General features: G+C 39.8%; 1 protein-coding gene across 8 annotated transcripts in view; it reads right to left on the reverse strand.

Moving 5' to 3' along the window:
* The window catches only part of LOC111076104 (rho GTPase-activating protein 26), a 147,517-nt gene that overhangs the window by 33,710 nt on the left and 93,312 nt on the right, over positions 1-20,495 (reverse strand). For all 8 annotated transcript variants that reach the window (XM_022369743.2, XM_022369736.2, XM_022369739.2 and 5 more), the window contains 2 exons: positions 13,065-13,136; positions 12,955-13,006 (listed from right to left, as the gene is read on the reverse strand). In XM_022369743.2, the coding sequence (XP_022225435.1) occupies positions 12,955-13,006; positions 13,065-13,136 (124 nt within the window). The remainder of the gene's footprint in view (positions 1-12,954; positions 13,007-13,064; positions 13,137-20,495) is intronic.

Below are 20,495 nucleotides of genomic sequence, written 5' to 3' on the forward strand. Positions count from 1 at the left end.
CAGAATATTTTATGTAAAATAGATAGCTGCGCCGTTACAATGGATTGCTGGACATCGAGCGCCACCGATGGGTACTTGTCTGTAACCATCCATTTTATAGACGAAAAATTGTACAGTAAAGTGTTTTCAACCGAAAAGTTTGACTCCTCTAATCATTCATCAGCAAACATTGCTAAATCCTTGCGCAAAGTTCTATGTAATTGGGGATTATTTGGTAAAGTTGTTGCCATAGTAACTGACAATGCGAGATGCATGATAAAGGCATGTGAGACTCTTGAAAAATTACACCTACCATGCTATGCCCACTGCTTGAATTTATTGGTACAAGACTGCTTGGCCCACTAATGAAACCACTGCTGGTAAAGTGCAAACGAATTGTTACATTTTTGAAAAGTAGCACGATTGCCTACGAAAAGTTGAAGGACGCTCAAGGCGCGGGCAGAGTTTACTTCTTGTATAAGAAGTTTGTACTCGCTGAAATAGTGTCTATAATATGATACAGCAGATATTAGTGACAAAAAATCATATATAGCCCGTACTCCTAAGCATGTCAAGAGCCCCAGATCTACTGACTGCCGACGAAATTGCCATATTAAATGATCTTCAAGTTTTAAGCCCCATTTGACTATGTGACAACTCAGTGCTCGTTTAGTAGCAAAGCAACAACTTTGTGTATAATTCCTTTATCAAACGGCCTGGTTCAAAATCTCATTGAGCAATATGACAATCTAGAGCAGTGCTCGGCACTCATACAGTGACACGTTTTAAAGTGCGCTTGTGTGAGTAGCAAAAACCCGAAGATGCCTGCGACCGAAAAAGTTGTATGCTTTACACTGCGAAAAACGATCTATAGTAAAAGTTTCAATTATTTCGTGCTGATACTTTCGTGTAAAATAAAATTTGAATCGCATCAAATAGTTGCGCAGCGTGGTCTTGCATTTGTCGACGGTTGAAACACCTGATTTCATTTTCGTTCTCGCTTTGTGAAAAAAGCGAGACAACAAGAGCCTCATTGCCGAAGCCACACGAAGGCTTGCTACTTTTTGATACTGTACGTGTACAGGCAGCGCAGCACAAGCACCTTTTCCTATGATCATTACATAGGGCCGTGCCGAGCCTTGATCTAGAGCTTCGATAAACTGTTGTTTATCCAAAAAATTTGGTGGATTTCCAAATACAACTCTTAGAAACTTACAAAAAAATCATGAATTATTTTGAGACTGATAACACTAGTCGACACGAGTTTTTCTCAAGGAAATTTCGCGTTCCCAATTCCCAATTGGCAGTTGGGCCCGCAACCTGCCAAAAGGTATATTTTGTTAATTTTTTTCATTTTTTAGGTGTGGTTAACAAATTTTAGCTCCACCGTCTCTCCATAGATTTTAATACATTAAACGAAGCCTAATTAATGCACCTATACACAAAATAAAAAACCTAGGATATAATTTTTTTCGACTTTTCCTGAGTTATAAAAAATCATAATTTTTGCATTTCCAATGCTTTATATTTCCCAGACGACAAGCTGAAATCACAAAGTGTTTGGGCTTAACTTCAAGCTGTGTTACTGAAAAAGGCTTTACAAAAAATACCAGACTTCGAAAATTCTTCAAAAAAAATTTCGCGATGACGCGACTCTACTTATACCCGTACTCAGTCAGTATATACATTTTTGAGCTTATGATTTGTGTAGAATTTACAAAAATTTTCAATTTTACATTTTTTTTGCTATATCTGTTATCTACATCTGCAATGTATATTATACATCTAACATTTAGATTATACATGTACCATTTAGATTCTACATCTCCTCCGCTAGAGGGCGCTCGCGTACATAACGAGGCAGAGTGTGCGAGCGTGAAAGAGAATGAGTAGCGGGTCTTTTGCCGGAGTAGGCGGGGGAAGCAATTGAAAATTAATTTCAATGAAACGAAATGAAATTAATTTCGCAACCAAATTTGGTTTCTCTAGCTCTTATAGTCTCTGAGATCCATGCGCTCATCGAAACGGACAGACAGACATGGCTATATCGACTCGGTTATTGATGCTGATCAAGAATATATATACTTTATAGGGGTCGGAAACGTTTCTGTTCGGCTAAGCGCCGGCCCATGGCAGCACAAAGAGTAGTTGATCATCTCTTAATCTAATGTGTCTCTTTATAACCGTTTGTTTGCTTGTACTTATGCTCTTGCTGGTGCGTTGCTCTTTCTCGGCGTTAGTCAGCCGCTGTGGGGGAGGCTAATCAGAAAAAGCAGACCACACTTCAAATTCGATCATCAACGTAGTAAAACGTTTGGCTGTCTGGCACAGTGACCTGCCTGCCACAGAGTTCTAAACTAAACCTAACATAAACAAATCAACTTCAACAGTCTTGAACCGGCCCCCGCGTCTTCAATCGACCCATCGTTAACTCTTGTTATTAAATTCGCACACCTTTCGCTAGAATTGGATAATACATATATATTAACTTAAGTAAAATAAATAATCTTAAATAATCTTGCAAAACAACGCTACTGAAGAAGCTCAGTAGCTCAACAGTTTCCTTCTCAGCGTTGCACACATCCACTTTTACCACAAGTCAATATACCCCCCCTTAGCTCTTTTTTGAGTGCGGGTATACAAATTTGCATGCTCTTATAGTCTCTGAGAACTAGGCGCTCATCAAGATGGACAGACGGACCGACAGACATGGATATAACGTCGCCGAGGTGGAGAACCTCGCCAACGAGGCTATCCAGGCTGTTGAGTCGCGGCTAGAGGTCGCAGGACTAGAGCTTGCGGCTCACAAGACGGAGGTGGTGCTCATATCGAGCCGGAAAGCGAGTGCAGCTCGGAGAGACTACGATCAATCGCAGAGGTTGATAAAGTACCAGGGTGTCCAAATCGACACGAGGCTGTCCATCAAGGAGCACCTGGAGTATGCCCACAGGAAGGCCAGCGGGACCGTAGGATCGCTTTCCAGTATGCTGCAGAACACCAGAGGCCCAAAGCCGGCATCGAGGAAGCTGCTGACGAGCGTCGTGACGTCGCAAATGCTATACGCCGTGCCAGTGTGGGCGGAGGCCGCGAAGGTGAAAAGCTATGTGCGAGGGCTGGAGGGAACATATAGGCTTTGAGCCATCAGGATCGCGTGCTCGTTCCGGCCAACCTCGGGCGAAGCAGCGCTGGTCATCGCCAGGCAAATTTCTCTCGGGGTGTTGATACGGGAGAACATGGAGATGTTCGACGCCACGCAGGACAGTAAAGCGGCTCACACCAAGTCAGAGGTGAAGGCTGCCGCCTGAGGAAGCAGCTTGGAGAGTTGGCAGAAATGGTGGGACAGCTCGCATAAAGGGCGCTGGACGCACACCCCATCTCACGCATAGCGTGCTGGGTTAAACGGAGCACGTGCTGGGTGAAGGCTGTCGCCAGAGGAAGCAGCTTGGAGAGTTGGCAGAAATGGTGGACGCACACCCCATCTCACGCATAGCGTGCTGGGTTAAATGGAGCACGTGCAGGTAGATTTCTACCACACCCAGGCTCTAAGCGGGCATGACTGCTTCTGCAGCTACTTCAAGCGCTTTGGCCAAGAGACGGAGGACTGGTGCCCAGAGTGCGGCACTAGCATAGTAGAGGACGCACAGCATGTCCTCTTCGAGTGCCATAGGTTCGCCTACGAGCGGCTGGAGCTGGAAGCCATCGCAGGGTCCAGGATAAGCGTGGAAACTCTGTTGCCGCTGATGCTGGCAGAGCAGAGAGTATGGGAAGCAGCCGCGGTGTTCGCCTCTAGCGTAATGAGAACACTCAGGTCCCTGGAGAGAAGACGAAAGGAGCAGACGGAGAAGATGTCCTTGCGCTTGCGAAGCAATGCTTTGAGGCAGTACCGCTCAACGCACTGCCCCTATCCCCATCAGTCCCCAGTCCGTCAACCCATATTGCTCGTATTACTTGTTACTAGGTGTAAGTACGTTTAGTTTAAACAAACTGAATAAAAAAAAACATGGTTATATACAGCTGTGTTCAATGAAATAGTAGTGCCGCACCTCATCACTTTCAAAACTCTTTTTGAGACAATTCCAGTTATCCAAATTGAACAAATGATACCTTTTTATATAGACTGGACTGTTAGCATTAGAAAACTGAAGAAATATCAATACATTTGAGTTCCATTTTCTTGTTTTACATGACATAGGCCGAATACCCATGAAATTTTCTGTTCAATGAAATAGTAGTGCTTTTTTAGAACATAAAAAAAAAGGACGAATCTCAAATAAAAACATATATATCATGTTTTTCATGTTTCCTGAGCTTTAATATTTAGTTTCTAATCAATTTGGTTTTCATTTCGAACTTGCACCGGCCGAACATGAGTCATTAATCTTTTGCCAACGCTTCAATAGGATTTGAGCCAATAATTTATGAACCACTTGATAAAACTTGGCTCTGGTTGACGAATTTGAAGTTGCAACAATGTATTTGGTATTCTCCCATAAGATTTCGATGAGATTTATATCCAGTTGGACAGTTGGCCATGGCAAAATGTCGATCTTTTCCGATAACAATTAATTCCTAGCGAGCTTTTATGGGTGTTTCAAGTCATTATCCGGTTAAAATATCCTTTTAGCAGGAATTTTTCAACTGTAATATGAATGTAATGTTTCTAAAGTATGCCTACATACACAGTTTCGCTCAAAACCATACTATACTCAAACGCCATGCTAGAAAGTAATAGCTCATATGAGCTGGGCCCCATAAGGCTCAGCCTAGCATGCCCAATGCTATTTTCTTCATGATTTTAAGTGGTAATCGGATTTCTGTGAATGCCAAACATATTCTTTTGAGTCTATCTTACCAAATAATACAACTTTACTATCATCAGTAAAAAGTATTTTTGTCACTGTGACACAGGCCATTCCACATGCGTTTTTCCAAACTGAAGTCGTGCACCCATGTGCTCTCAGACCCCAACGCGGAGCTTTCTGGGACTTCTTGCATTCAAATAATGTGAAATCAACCGTCTACAAACTGTCACATAACTGGCAGAGCGATTAAAAATTTTTTTCATAATTTATGAGGATATTGAAGGCCTGGTCTTGCCTTCGACCATCGCCGACCATCCTCTAAAAAACATGTTTTTCGAATACAAAATCGATTTTCAGTCTACTTCTTATAGTTAATTAATTAAACACAATAGTGAGAGTGCATAAAAATTAATTTTCAATCCCATTATACCTCCTGCCTTTAGTTTTTAGCCTAACTCTTAGGTCTCCACTTCTTGACCGTTGATTTCTTCAACGCTTCAAAATCAAAAGTACCCCAATGTCCAAAACTTTCTTTCATCAAATTATTTCATATCTAAATTGAGCTTGCGGATGGTGACTTATTTAAATTAATTTGCCTTGTTTATTCATTTTTAAAAATAAATTTAACCCAGCACTACTATTTCATTGAACAGCAGATATCATGGGTAGTTGTCTAAAGTCATGAAAAACAAGAACATGGAATGCAAATGTAACGGGGTTTTTTCAAGTTTCTAATGCTTACATTCCAGGCTTTCCGTAAAGGTATCACTTGTTCAATTTGAAGGACAAGAAATATCTCAAAAAGAGTTTTGAAAGTAGTGAGGTGTGGCACTACTATTTCATTGAACACAACTGTATATATATATATGTATATCCTGTATACTGTCATAAGCAGCAGAGTGGCAGCAGATCTACGCCTTTCGGAAACCACTAACATACAGCATACAACAATAGTTTTAAGCAACGCACACAATGACTACAAGTAAGAACTCTCGATCAACAACTCTACCCATTCTTGTCCAAACACCAAAATAAAACTCACCTCTTACGACATTTCGCAATCGACGACCTACATAAGAAATATCATTTACGCTATTTCTCTAGACGTTGATATGCAATGACTGCACCATCAAGTGGCCCATGCGATACCAAGTCGAAGCCTGTTACGCGCGGAACCCAGGCAGAAACGCAGCCCCTCTTCACGCCCAACCGATCGAGGCGCTGTCACATGATGCACGAAGCGTGTTACTGAACCGATCGAAAACATGCAGGAAGATAAGTGTTAGACTAATATTCGAGGAAATTTAGAGCTTAACTCAACTAAAAGAGCTAAACAATGCAAAGATAGCTAAGAAATAGTACAGGTCATTAGTAAAGAGTGTGAAAAGTAGGGGGCCTAGATGCTGCTCTGTGGCACTCCAGAAGTAACAGGTGAAGAGGAGTTTTTGAAGGACTCCTCTTTGAGACCTGGAAAAAAGGAGCTAGAAATCGTTCTCAAAAGATTGGGGGAAGCCCTTAAATGTCAAGTTTTACTGCTAGAAGGGAGTGGTTTACAGAGTCGAATGTTTTACTAAAATAAAATTCACTAATACTCACAAACAAAAACACAAATACCAATAAGTGAGCAGTGCAAACTCGAAGAAAAGACAAAAACATAATCATAACAAAAGTCGGGTTGACACCAATCAGAGAAGAGACAAAACTGGTTTTTGCTGGACGTATCGCATATACACAAAGTTGTTTGCACGTGTCGGGCTTTCGGTATGCTGTGTACACATCACAAGCTGTGTATGGATACAATATTGGTTTCCTATGCTGGGAGCAATTGCACAAACAAAAGAGCTCGCGGAGAAATAGGCATGGGCAGTCCTGAATTAGATATTCCTCTATAGATATATGCGTCAAGTAGCACCTTTCCCATGGAGATGAAAATGATGTTCGATAAACTGTACGGATACGGCTGAACAGAGTATCTTTTATAAGAATAGATTGTTTGGAAAAATTGGGCAAGCTTGCGTGCTAAACGATATTTACTTCTAAGCAAGGGTGGCTCGTACATCGATGTTACATACGATGAGTACTAATCTTCTAAGCAATATCCAACACAGCCATGCTCCGGTTATCGCAAATCGCAATAAAAAAGTGTGCTCTGGATCTGGTAAATCGCAAGATTTTTACGATTTTAAACCGATTGCTAATGAGCTAGCAATTTCAAAACGAATTGTACATAGCACCTAAGAAAAACTTGTATGAGCGGGAAAAAAATTTAAACATATTTGGTGATGTTTGAAGTTTATATTTATTTTATTAAAAAATTACTTTCGTATTTCCTAAAATATTTCATAAATTAATTTCTAACGGCCACCAATTTTAACTCACCAAAATAAACCTAAACAACAACAAAGTCCGAATTCCTATTTGACTGATAAACTATCGATATATTTTTTTTTTAGTGTCGGTAAATAATGCTCGGCTGGGAGACCAAACAATTACATCAATAAACATTTGCCAAGGTTCAGCCGAAACATAAAGCGATTTAAACAAAAACACGACATATGGCTAGCCGGTAATATGAAAATAGAGCTTTATGATATAAATGAACCCCCACAGAAAGGGTTTCGTCCGAAATTGACATATGAAGCTGCTGGTAAACGACTAAAAATTAAGTTAGCATCTGAACTTGCGGTAGAAAAACACAATTCAACTCCATTGTTTCTACACGCTGCTAGCATTTCACAATTTCAATTCGTATGAATTGTTCCGAAATCTTAATCGCAAACATTTACGAAAACCGGAGCATAGAGGAGTTACTTTATGGGGTCGGAAACGTTTCCTTCCGTGCGTTACACACGTCTGGGTGTGGAAGTGGGTGCGTGGTGAGTTGCTTCAGTGGACACGACTCTACTTTTATACCCGTACTCAGTCAGTATATCTGTGAGCTTATGAGTTATTTGGAATTTTTATAGCCGTACTCAAAAAGAGTTAAGGGGTATATTGTATGTGTGGTAAAAGTGGATGCCTGCCCATCTTGTTTGACGCCTGGATCTCAGAGACTATAAAAGCTAGAGGAACATAATTTTGTTTCCAGACTCATGTGATATCACACTGCTACAAGTGTATTTCAAAATTTCGCACCCGCACAATCTGCCTCGTTATGTACGCGAGCGCCCTCTAGAGATGTAGAATATAAATGGTACATGTATAATCTACATGTTAGATGTAGAATATACATAGTTGATGTAGATAGAATATGTAGCAAAAAAATTTAATTTTTAAATTCTAAAATTCTAAAAAGTCATAAGCTCAGAAATGTAAATACTGACTGAGTACGGGTACAAGTAGAGTCGCGTCCCCAGAAGCGACTCACACGTTCTTTCTCGTTAAATTTTGTATGTTTTAATTTTTTTTGCTACATCTGTCATCTACATCTACAACTCTCGTCTTACACCTCCGCCAGACGGTGCACACTGCACGAGGCAGAGTGTGTGAGCGAGAGAGAGAATGAGTAGCGCTGTAGCGTTGGACTCTCTTCAATAAAAAATCAATTTCTTCATTCTAGCTATAATAATAATCTGATCTGATCCAGATTCGGCAATCTAGTAGATATGGTTCATCTCTACGATACGGCGTTTTCTAGACTAAACAGTGTTATATCACAAGAATCTGCATAACAATTTTTGTTGATCTAGCTCCTGTAGTCTCTGAGAACTAGGCGCTCATCGAGACGGACAGACGGAGCCAATCTTAAAGCCAACTCCAAATCTGGATTAGATCATCCCAGAGTTTTATGAGCCGACTCCACCAATGGTCGAAATCACCCAAGACTCCCCAAAGACGGTTCCTCAACCATATCCAACCTTTAGCGATATTTATAAAATCCCTAACAGAATCCAGCCTCAAGCTTAAACTAGGACTAATGCGATATTCATACAGACCTGTACGCCCAACCAAACAAGAACGCATATGCACTGCATCCCGAATTGTTTGTATACTAGTAACAACTATCCGCCGATCAATACGACTATTTCAGCGAAACGTACAGAACCCCTTTCGCCAGCATGTTCATAAATAAATTGAATGTGCTGAATTTTTAATATTTTATTTTGGTACCACTCAAACAGTGGTATTTTCTGCATTTCTTTTATTCAGGTACGAATGAACCCATTCCTTAATTCTGGTCCACAGCCAATGAAGCCTCTGTCACTTTCTTGACGCATCTTTCCACAGCTAGAGAGTGGCAAGTAAACTTATCAAATTGTAGTACCTTTTGAAATCCAGTTCTCTACTTCGCTGTTCTTTATTTCTTTGCCTTTGCTCTGTTATTTTTTTTTTTCGCTTAATCAAAATATTTAATCAGAATAGTGTTACGCATGAACTTAAAGTTCTTTAAGTTTAGTATATTTGGATATGAACTTGTAACATGTGAGCAAACAGAGTTTCTTTGTATGGTTCTCAAAGCAATACTTTTTAATGAGATCGTCTCTCAAATATAATCAGCTTTTAACCATCTATAAAATATGAACCGGACAGGATGCCAGGATGACTTTAATTTTTTTTCAAACCAGGTATGTGCGTCTATATTCATGATGAAAGTTCGACCATTCTATTGGTATGGCATCAAAAGTTTCTGATTTCAAATTATTTGCCTATGCTTTCAGTAAAACTATTAGTGCCTATTGTGTTACCGTGCACAGTAATGAACAAATGACAAAGTGGTAATTCATTCGCATGCAACAAGCACACACACACCACTGCAAGGATCGATTCAGATTTCTTTCCAATAAGCATAAGACCTCACAGCAGTACCCTCACATACAATTGCCACAAGGACATAACGATATTGATAACCAAACCGATATCCAAAAACTCCACAATACAATACAATTGTAGCTGCTTTTTCCGAATCAATTGCAAGATAATCGATGTATACTCTGAATCCGACTCAGATATTAATGGGATATATTTTTGAGTGATAGTTATCCGGGATAAAATATGTTCAGAACATGTCATGAATAAAGTTTGGTCTGTACGACTATAATAATAATAAGCCATAATAGGTTTATCTTGTTGAAAATAGTCTTTGCAAAGTATCTCGACGCGACTATACGACTGCGCTACAAGAGTGCTTTAACTTCGCACTTAAAAAACCGAACAAAATATAAGATAAAGAATGGTAAAAAGTTTCATTACCTGTAACTGCTCATATATATTTATGTTATCATATACATATCGACAACATACAAGCCAAGGACCAACATAAAATATAAAATATCCTGGAAAGAATCTTACACACACTTCATTGTCTGCCAATTGACCCACAAAGTTTACAAACAAAGAAAACAAAAAAAATTAAAGTTCAAGATATCATGAGCAAGGTAAAACGAAGATGTTTGAGACATATTTTTAGTCCCTTCAGAAATCGGAAAAGGCGCTGCTGCTGCGCTGCCGCTCACGTAAATTTGTATTACAGTGGTTGGTACCAATACAATGTTCTGTTTTGCCAGCTGTATACCCACACAAACACACTGCATAACATGTGAATATGTGCGTGTCGACCACTGCTCTAAAGACAGCCAAGAAACGTACCATTCTTTAAATCCCATCATTACTAATCTTGAAAAACTTTCAATAACTTAACAACTGAATAATAAAATTCTATATTTAATTAATACTTACTGAAAAGACAGACGTCTGTCCGTCTTGTTTGACGCCATGTTCTAAGAGACTAGAGCAGCGATGCCCAGGCCCATTGCCCTGCGAGCCCTTTTGTTTTTGTAATTGCCCTCAGCATAGGAAACCAATTCTTGTATGCATAAACAGTTTGTGCTGTGTACCACCATACCGAAAGCCCAACATATGCAAACAACTTTGTGTGTATGCGATCCGTCCAGCAAAAACCGGTTTTGCCTCTTCTCTGATTGGTGTTACCCGACTTTTGTTATGATTTTGTTGTTGTCTTTTCTTCGAGATTGCACTGTTCCCTTATTCGTATTTGTGTTTTTGTTTGAGAGTATTGGTGAGTGCTCTGCCGTAAGCTGACTTTGGGCACCCCTGGACTAGAGCAACCAAATTTTGTGTGCAGACTCTTGTGATTTAATTTGAAAAGTCAACGAGGTGCTCAAATTGAATTCCCGAAGCAGATAAATCGAATTATACAATTTTTAGCCGAGACTTACAATAGTAATCTATTATTCTCATGGAAAATGATTTTTAAAACTACAGGAAGTCTTCAAGAGGATAAAGACAGCAGGACCACCAACTTCATGTAGTGGTTGCAAGACAATAACGTCAACGCTGTGATCATGAATGCTGACAATGGCCATATGTAGACCAAGACAAAATATAAATCAAATGAAAGTAATAATATTAAAAATAATAATACTTATAATACTGGTAAGGAATTAATCATAAGAGTTCAGCAAAGCTAAAAAACATGATACCTGATCAGTGATTCGTCATTCCGATCGTTTTACTATGGCAAAAGGACCCCCGAAGAAAATCCACAGGGAAATTGGATATTACATCTCAGAAGCACCGTTCGAGAGGCAAAAGTTTCAATATTTGGAAACGAGGGTAGGATGAAAGATATCGCGATATTGACTTTGTGCTCCTTTATAATCCACCGCTCATTAAACGAATTAATACGTGATGTATCGCATAAAAACAAGGACTACCGATGATCGAGACTAAAAGTTATTAACCTGGAGAGGCTGGCCCCTTACCCTGGAAGCTGTTCGAGAACTGTTTGTGACGAACAAACTTAGGCGGAAAGTAACGAATTTGGAAAATCAAGCAAGCCGAAAGTTAAAATGTCATGCCAGCTTAACTGATATCGAATTAGTTTATACTCCAAGTTTTACCATCAGTCATAGAACGAACAACAGACCAACATATTATGGATGATAGAAGTTGTACGACATGTTTTTTTGATTTCTGCTACAATGGCGGGCAGTTATGGATACGTGTTCATCACTTCTCAGTTTAAACTTCTGTAAAATCTTCAAAAATTAGTCAATCCTTGTTATATTTTTGTTGTATATTTTTTAATTATATAGATATAAAAAAAAAAACAATAAATACCATGAAAAGAAATTGTCTTCACTTAAGTTTTTAGTTTTAAAAAAAAGTCAATGTATCAATTTTTGCACGTTTACAATTTTTCGAATTCATAAATTTTTTTAAATGTTTTGTGTAAAGGCCCTTTGATTTTATCACACTCTGAGTACGTTTAGTCATACTTTCGACTAAATCTGATGTTTTCGACAGGTATCATACGCCACTCAGCCTGCACGCGGACCCAAAGCTTATCCAATCCCTTCGGTGCAGACGCATACTTTTCCAATCGTTTTTTAAGCAGAGCCCATAGATTTTCAATGGTGTCATCAGTCTAAAAACTGATTATTTTGGTCTCAGCTGACCAAATTACCTTCTTCCAGTTCTTGTGCTCTTTGCAAAATTTAAGGCTTTTTAAGCCGCTGTCAGGTCTATCAAGTGAAGCTCTTCACACTCATTTACTAGCGTACGGGAAAACTGGCCCATTGTTAAAATGATGAATAAAGTATATAAATTTCTTATTTTGGAGATAATTTTTAGCACGACGGGGATCCGAAAAACACGGCCAAAATCCTGATAAATTGGCTCATTAATAAAAATGTTCATTTAATGCAGGGGCCTACCCAAAGCACAGATCTAAATCCCATTGAAAATCAATGGGTTCTGCTTAAAAAACGATTGGAAAAAAAGTATGAGTCTGCACCGAAGGGATTGGATAAGCTATGGGTGGGTCCGCGTGCAGATTAAGTGGCACATGTGACCTTTCGTACACATATCAGATTTAGTCGAAAGTATGCCCAAACGTATTCAGAGTGTGATAACGGCTAAGGGCCTAAACACAAAACAATTTACAAAAATTATGAATTAAAAATATTGAAAAAACTTAAAACTCTTAGTGAAGAAGTTTTCTTTTAATGCTAAATATTGTTAAGTTTAATTTTGATATAAACAAAAATGTATATATTACCAAAAAAATTACAAGGATTGACTCATTTTTAAAGATTTTACAGGCGTTTAAACTGAGAAGTGCTGATCCATAAATGCTCGACAACCTTGAGATTAATAGTATTGTAACTAGTAGTATGCTTTTTTAAAATTACATTTTACTATTTTAACTTACTTTTTTCCATTAAAAATAGATAGCCACGTTTGGTGAATAACTCCTCAGGCTTCTGTAAATGAGAAGAGGTTTTTTTTTGATGACACTTTCAGCTTATCTTATTTAATTACCGTGCGCTTTTCCATGTACTTGGTTTTAAGTTCAGTCACTTTTTCCCGAGCTTCTTCAAAATTTTCGCGGGTCTGAAAACATAAATGAACATAATAAATTAATTCATGCCTTACCGCAATTTTTTTTAGTAGTCCCCCTTCTCGAAGGGATACGTTTACACATAAAAATCACCACTTCGGCTCAGCAATGATAGTATTGATTACACTACTCAACAAAATTGAACTTTTTCTTTAGGCTGTGGACCAAACTGACTTTTTCTGATAGATTTCGGGATTTTAAAATTTTTGTAGTACTTTATTTTTTTTTTATGGTGTAATTTTTTATTTAAGCCTAGTACTTAGATCGAAAACCTGTTTGCTAGCCAACAGATGTCATATATTTTTCGAGCGACCAGTGGTGTGACCAGAGGTGTGCACTGCATTCCGAACGGTTACACTGCTCAGACCGCTGCTTGGTTTTGTTTTAAGTTAACAAAATGCACTTCTTCGGCTGGGGCCGCTCTTCCCCAGGCATATCCTGGGCTCCCCAATATTTTATTGGCAAGGTAATGTGTCTGACTATCAGCAGCAGCAGATGGCGACGCCACCCGTGCCGACCACCGTGAAGACAAACTGTTTTGAAAGCAATATATGTTTTATATTTATGAAAATTAATAAAAATATTATATTATAATATCCATATAATTGTTCTTTATATAATGCTGCATTAATTAGATTCTATTTGTCTTCATTAATAAAATATTTCATTTGGTTTTTGTTCTCTTATTGCAATGTTTGCTTCGTGTTTGCTGGCAAAAGATATCAAATTGATATATTTTTCGAGGTGGGTCAAAACATACCAAAAAAACAAGCAAATACTTCTGTTTCTGTTCGCTAGGTGTTTTTTTCGATCTGAGTACTAGCGCTTTAAGTATTCTTAAAATCGGGTATTTTTTTCATGGTTTTTTTCAGAGGTAGTGCTTCTATTTTTAACATAACTTAAGTATATTATATCTGGTTGCATAGAACTTTGCAGTTCTAAAAAGCTGACAAATGCTGCTATAAATCCCACCCTTTGTATCTGCAGCTTAACGCCTGGAAGATATTTAGCTTTGAAATTCAAATTTTTTTCTCGAAATTTCGACATTAAAAACTCGGGAAAATAATTCTTGGCCAACAGTTTTAGTTTTAGATAGACGCATTAATTAAGCGTCGTTTAAGGTATTGTTCATTAAAATCTAAAATACTAAAATACTTAAGTTATGTGAAAAACAAAAGCACTACCTCTGAAAAAAACATTAAAAAACACCAGATTTAAAAAAAATCCTTAAAAAAAATTACACCATAAAAAAAAACCATAATTTGTTAAATAATTTTCAACCGCGAGATCTATAAGAAAAAGTCATTTTGGGCCACAGCCTTATTGTCGTGTTGACTAATGTTATGAGCAAAGACGCAAATGAGTAAACTCAGCTCGTATGATTTTATGCAAGGGAAGAAGCGGTCGGCACACAGACATGCACATGTGTCCGAAGAACTCTTCAGCTGGAAATTTGCACCGTTCGGCTCTTCGGGTCGAATCCGTCGGCATTGACTTTGCATGTATGCGTGTAAGCCCTAGGGCTTCAAACGAGGCATTTGCCAGCACAAGCTGAGTTTATTCACTGCTGAGTATTTTTGAGTGATTATATATGAGTACAGGAATAAACACCCTAACCAAGAAAGTCATCCGAACGAAGCGTCTGACAGCGCAAGCTGAGTTTATTCAACGCTGAGTATTTTTGAGCGTTTGCATGTGATTAAAAACTTAAGCTCATGAGTAAATAAAAAAAAATGTGATTTTTGCAGTTCTCTGGTTTCTACTGAGCCTTAAACCACAAAAAAATGGTAGCATCGGAGGACGAAACTTAAAATAGAGCAAATTTATAATTTTTTGGATCAATAATCATATTACATAAACAACTGATCACAATAAAATTTTTCGAGCCGAAAGCCCTGGCAGCTATTGATACATAATTTTGCCGTTGTTTAAAAGTTGTATTGTTAATTTCTAGCTGCATCCAAAATCTTTCAGAAAAATTTGGTGTCGGATAGTGTAATTATAAATAAATACAAAATAAATAAAATTTCTCTATAATTTATCGCAGCATCGGATTCTCCAGACTGAAGCAGTTTAGCATGGCTGACTGAAGAGACCCGGTAAACACTTTCACATTGTTGTTTACTCGTAGTTTGAACGAGACAAGAATTAGGTTGTAGGCCTGGTTAAGTAGATCACATTTAGAAATTTCAATTTAGGCATCACCTAAATCTTTTTAAAAAATTTTAAAACAGCCTTTACGTGACTGCGAAGTTTCATAATTTTCCAAAATATATAAGTATATACATATGTACATATGCACTATAAAAAAATATAAAATAGTTGTGTATGTGCACAGTGGGGACTCAGCCCAGAACTTTGGATAAAATGAATATACGCTTCTAATAGAGAATTTTCTAGACCTTTCAAAAATTTAATTTCAAAGATAATTTTAGTGTGAAAAAATTTATTGAACTCTTATTCACTTATTAATTTAGCCAGCTTAAATGGCCGAATGCCCCACTGTGCGGCACTGTCTCGAGCTCGCTCGTCTCGTCGCTGCCAAACAGACGAAGCCTTTGGGCAGCGGGGTCGCGGTCAGAGACAAGGCACAGGCGAAAAGAGAATTGAAACCCCGCGCGCTCCCTCTGCCTATGCGACATAACGAAAAATATAAATAGATGCTACGGTTTTTTCTCAAAATAGAACCATACCAAACGAAATAAATTTTCAAAACAATTCCAAAGTTGAAGAATCATTAAAAATACCATCAGGTATATCCATTCTATCACCAGGAAAAAAATATCCTGTGATATGTAGTACGATTTTCTTGTCAGCCTATTACACTACTCGACAAAATCAAATTTTTTTTACCTCAAGCCCCAAATCTTTAAAATAAAATTGTTTTTTTTTTCTTGAGGAAAACTCGTGCCTATCTATCGTTTAGGTTATAACAGTACTTGACATAACCAAACTTTTTTTTGTTATGGTTTTTTGTCTATGTCAGGATTTTTTTTAAAGTATTTTTTTAGTATTGCTTTTTTTCAAATAACTCAAGTATCTTAAATTTGGTTGTAATGAACATTGTCATTCTTAAAAGCTAATTGAAGCAGCTATAATTAAGACCCAAACTCTTTGCTTTTTTAGCTTTTCGTCTGGGAAATATTAAGCTTTCAAATCCAAAAATTATGATTTTTGTGCGGTTTTTTCCACGAATTTTAGACTTTAGAAAATTTATGGTATCCTGGGTCTGTTTAGCTACTGAGCTTTTTTCAGTAGACGATTTTTCATGGAGACGATGATTGTTCAGTATATTTATTCACAGTTTATTGTAGTGTAGTGGGGGACCCACTCCTCCTCCTCCTCGTCCCTGCAGCTTCTACAGAAGTCTTTATGAGGGATTGACAGTCTGGTAGCGTGTGTGCCGATCTGCCAGTATCCCGTGATGGCTCGGATGACGGTAGAGCACTGTACTCTGCTGAGTTTGTTTCTTCGATCGACTTGGCCAGATCGACCTGGAAGTTTTACAGGTGATGGTTTGCTGCCATCGTCTGTCGGCAATTAGCTTGAAGGCTTCGTGCATTAGTAGCCTACACGTAGCCAAAGGCATCGCGACTTGCTTCTTCTCCGGTAGGAGAGGTGTGGTAATACCTTGCCTGGCTAGTTCGTCGGCACATCATTCCCGTGCATATCCCTGTGTCCGGGGACCCATATTAAAGGGAGATCTAAATGCTCTGCGGTCTCATTAAAAGACCTGCGGCATATGTTGACAGTCGTTGAGTTCGACGATATTGAGCCAAGTGCTCTGAGAGCTGCTTGGCTGTCTGAGAAGACGCACACTGAGTCTCTGTCTAAAGAAAGTTTGGAGACGATAGAAATAGCCTCGTTTATTGCTTCAACCTCCGCTTGGAACACACTACGGTGATCCGGGCGTCTAAAACAATGACTAATGTTGAGCTCGTTACAGTAGACGCCACCCCCCACACGGCCGTCTAACTTTGAGCCATCAGTTTATATGTGGACCGCATTTGCGGGTCCAGGTTCGCCCCTCTCCCAGTCCTCCCTGAGTGGGATTGATATCTGTAAGGGCGTCGAGAGGTGATCACTCATAAGGTGATAGATTTGATAGAGTTCACGATGGGTCGATTGATCAATTCAAGACGGGGTCGATTGAAGACGCGGGGCCGGTTCAAGACTGTGTCGGATTGAAGATCAGGTCAACGATATGTGAGAAGTGAGTGCTAGGTACAGACTGACTTCAAGGAGCAGGCGAGCAGAATTGCCCGTTCCCCTAATACGAGCAAGAGAGCGACAGATAGAGAGAGCGATGGCAAAACAAAGGAAAGAATGAAAGCAGCGAGAGGAAGAGGCGAAAGAGAACGGATACATAGGCTGCTGCCGTGCGGGAGCATGAATATCTACATATGTATGTAGATTATAAAGTTAAGCAGTGGGCACTATAAATGACGAACAATAATATATATTTACTCTACTACTGCACCACTGACTATGATCTACGGATTATTTTGGGAGCGTAACCAAACAGGATCCTTTATTTTTTTGTCAATAGGTCGGCGTTGTAAAAACCAATGGAGAGACGGCGGATCTAAAATTGGTTGACCAACCATCCGAAAATCACATCTTACCGTTTTACCGTTGCGAGGCCATATTGCCCACTGTGCGAGGGCTAATTCATTCTTAGCTGTCCGCGCAATGCTCCAGCTGGCCATCGACGAGGGTGAGCAGCAGCAGCAGGAGTTTTACGTTGATGATCTCATTTCTCGGGGTAGCTCAGTTGAAGAGGTCATGGAAAAAATGCGCAAAACTTCAAGTCTACTGTCTCACGGAAATTTCAAGCTTCGGAGATGGCGCTCTAGTAACCAGGAAGTGCTTCAGGGAATCCCAGAAGACGACGTGGAGAAATTTCTAAGGTTTCATGATGCCAGCGAAATAACAAAAACCTTGGGTTAGCGTGGGACCCTGCGTCGGATCAGCTGCTATTGGCTTTGTCTGCGCTGGACGCCGTCGGTTTTATCAACGATTGCGCGTCACTACGGCACTGTTGGGTTGATTAATCCAGTTATTGTCAGGTGCAAGATCTTCCTTCATCAGCTTTGGAGAGAGCAGTTGGATTAGGATGAGAGCCTACCCACAGCGTTGCATTAAACTTTGATTGACCTGATAAACAGTTTGGCATCGTTCTCGTATGGCTGTAGAGGTTCACAGATTTTGTGATGCCAACATGGAAGCATGTATATATGTCATGTCCAGGCAAGGGCAGTCGGCTCTAAGGGTGAGTGGCCTGTATCTCCTGTTTCTGAAACTCCGACCATAGAGCTTCGGAAGCGAGTGTAGTTGATCGCGTCTCCACATGTTGATCTCACGTACGGATGCAAATTTGAAAACTCGTTCTTTGGCATGCAGCGCACATTCGCCTACATGCAAAAATTTGTTCATCGTCTTAGGCCAGAATGCCTACACACCGTTTCGGATATTCAGCAAGGAAGCATCCTCTAATTCGACACATTCAGCTGTTCCGAAGGAGGATCTTTCTGGAAGGATATCGAGCCTTTAGAAAGAAGTTTTGCCTGAGCGACTCGCACATGAAGGAGGCTTATGAATTCTGTTTAGCTGACTCGATCTACTAGAATTTCAGACCGCCGCGCTCTCCGCACTTTGGCGGATTGTGGGAAGCAGCCGTAAAGACTGCAAATCATCACCTGTACCTCAAAGTTGGGCCATCCGTCCTTAGCTTCGAGGAGCTGCGTACTTTAATCAGCCAAATCACTTCAATTGTTAATTCTCGCACTTTGCTCTCGATTTTAGAAAATGTTCATCTGCTTTTGGAATGCGCACATGAGACAATCCTTAAGCCTGGCCTAACGAAGCTCAATGGGCAGCGGGTCACTCAACTGCAGCAAACATTTTGAAAATTTGGCGACAAGAGTATCTAACTCTTTTGCAAGAGCGCTCGAAGTGCCGTACGTCCGCGCAAAACCTCTGCGGAAACAATGTCGTCCTGTTTGGGCAGCAAAGGGAGTCAGTTGAAAGAATAGCTTCCAAGGGGGGGGAGTATAATCAGGACTTTCTTACATAACTAGAACAGAATTACAGCATAGATTTGTATAAGACCAACCAGAGCTATGTAAACGCTAGCGTTCGGTAGCGCTGCTGTGCTCTGCCTCAAAAAGTGCGCTCTGCATCTGCCACTTTTGATGAAACTAGGATCGGCCAACGTAACCGAAATCAGTTCGAGCAGTGCCATACTTAACTATCGCCAAATATGTTGCATACCGAACCATTTTTGGCCAGGCAAAGAGCGAGCAGTTAAGTTTGCTTCAGCTAGCCGCCGGTATTGTCTGGAATTTGATATGCAATGACTGCACCATCAAGTGGCCCATGCGACACCAAGCCAAAGCCTGTTACGCGCGGAACCTAGGCAGAACCGCAGCCCCTCTTCACGCTCAACTGACCGAGAGGCACTGCCAAATGACGCGCGAAGCGTTTTATCGAACCGATCGCGAACATGCAGGTCAGATAGGGGTTAGACTAATATTTGAAGAATATTAGAGCTAAATACAACTAAAAGAGCTAAGCATGCAAAGATAGCTAAGAAATAGTACTAATTACTGTAAAGGAATGTTAGTATTAGTGATTTAAGAAGCGGAAAAGAATTAGTGGTGGATATTATATGGTTGTAATATCCATGGTAGAGGGAATTGTAATCCAAACCTAAGACCCTAAACGATTCATGCAAGGAATAATTCGATCTAAAAAGAAGAAAGAACAAAGGAATAAAAATCAGACCAAGCATTTTTCTAAGACTAACTAAGTATCGCGAGACGGTAATCTGTAGCGATAGATATTTTAGTACATCTAGTATATTTCACATGTATGGATTTTGAGCCCTGGAATGAACGGGGTATTTTCGGCCGCGATGAATTGCCGCCGTATTTTAAGCTGCACTTTTTTATTGTAGTCAGCGCAGGAGGAAATACTGCGGTAAGAATATTTGTGAGACTTGTATGAGGTTGTGACCATTCTTACTTATTCAGAATAGAACGGGCTTACGAAAAAAACCTGCATCGCGTGGGGATATATCGGCCGTTGAAGGCAACTCCGTGGGACCACCGATATGATCGCAGTCCTAGGCAAGTCGACTGCAACGGCAACTTGCGCTTGAGTACAGGCAGTCAGCCACCTCAAGTTAGAGAGTTGTCAGAGACGCGGACAGCGTAGATTGGACGGGCCGCAGGCAGCGACCCAGAGCAGACGCAGGCAGCGTCGATTAGCTGGAGTACTGGGCAGAATAGAAGGATGCAATATTCTCCCAGGCGAAGTAACCGGTTGAACGAGGAGCACGCGACTCCAAG

This window comes from Drosophila obscura, unplaced genomic scaffold (assembly GCF_018151105.1).
Source record: "Drosophila obscura isolate BZ-5 IFL unplaced genomic scaffold, ASM1815110v1 contig_87, whole genome shotgun sequence".
In the NCBI taxonomy this organism is placed as follows: domain Eukaryota; kingdom Metazoa; phylum Arthropoda; class Insecta; order Diptera; family Drosophilidae; genus Drosophila; species Drosophila obscura.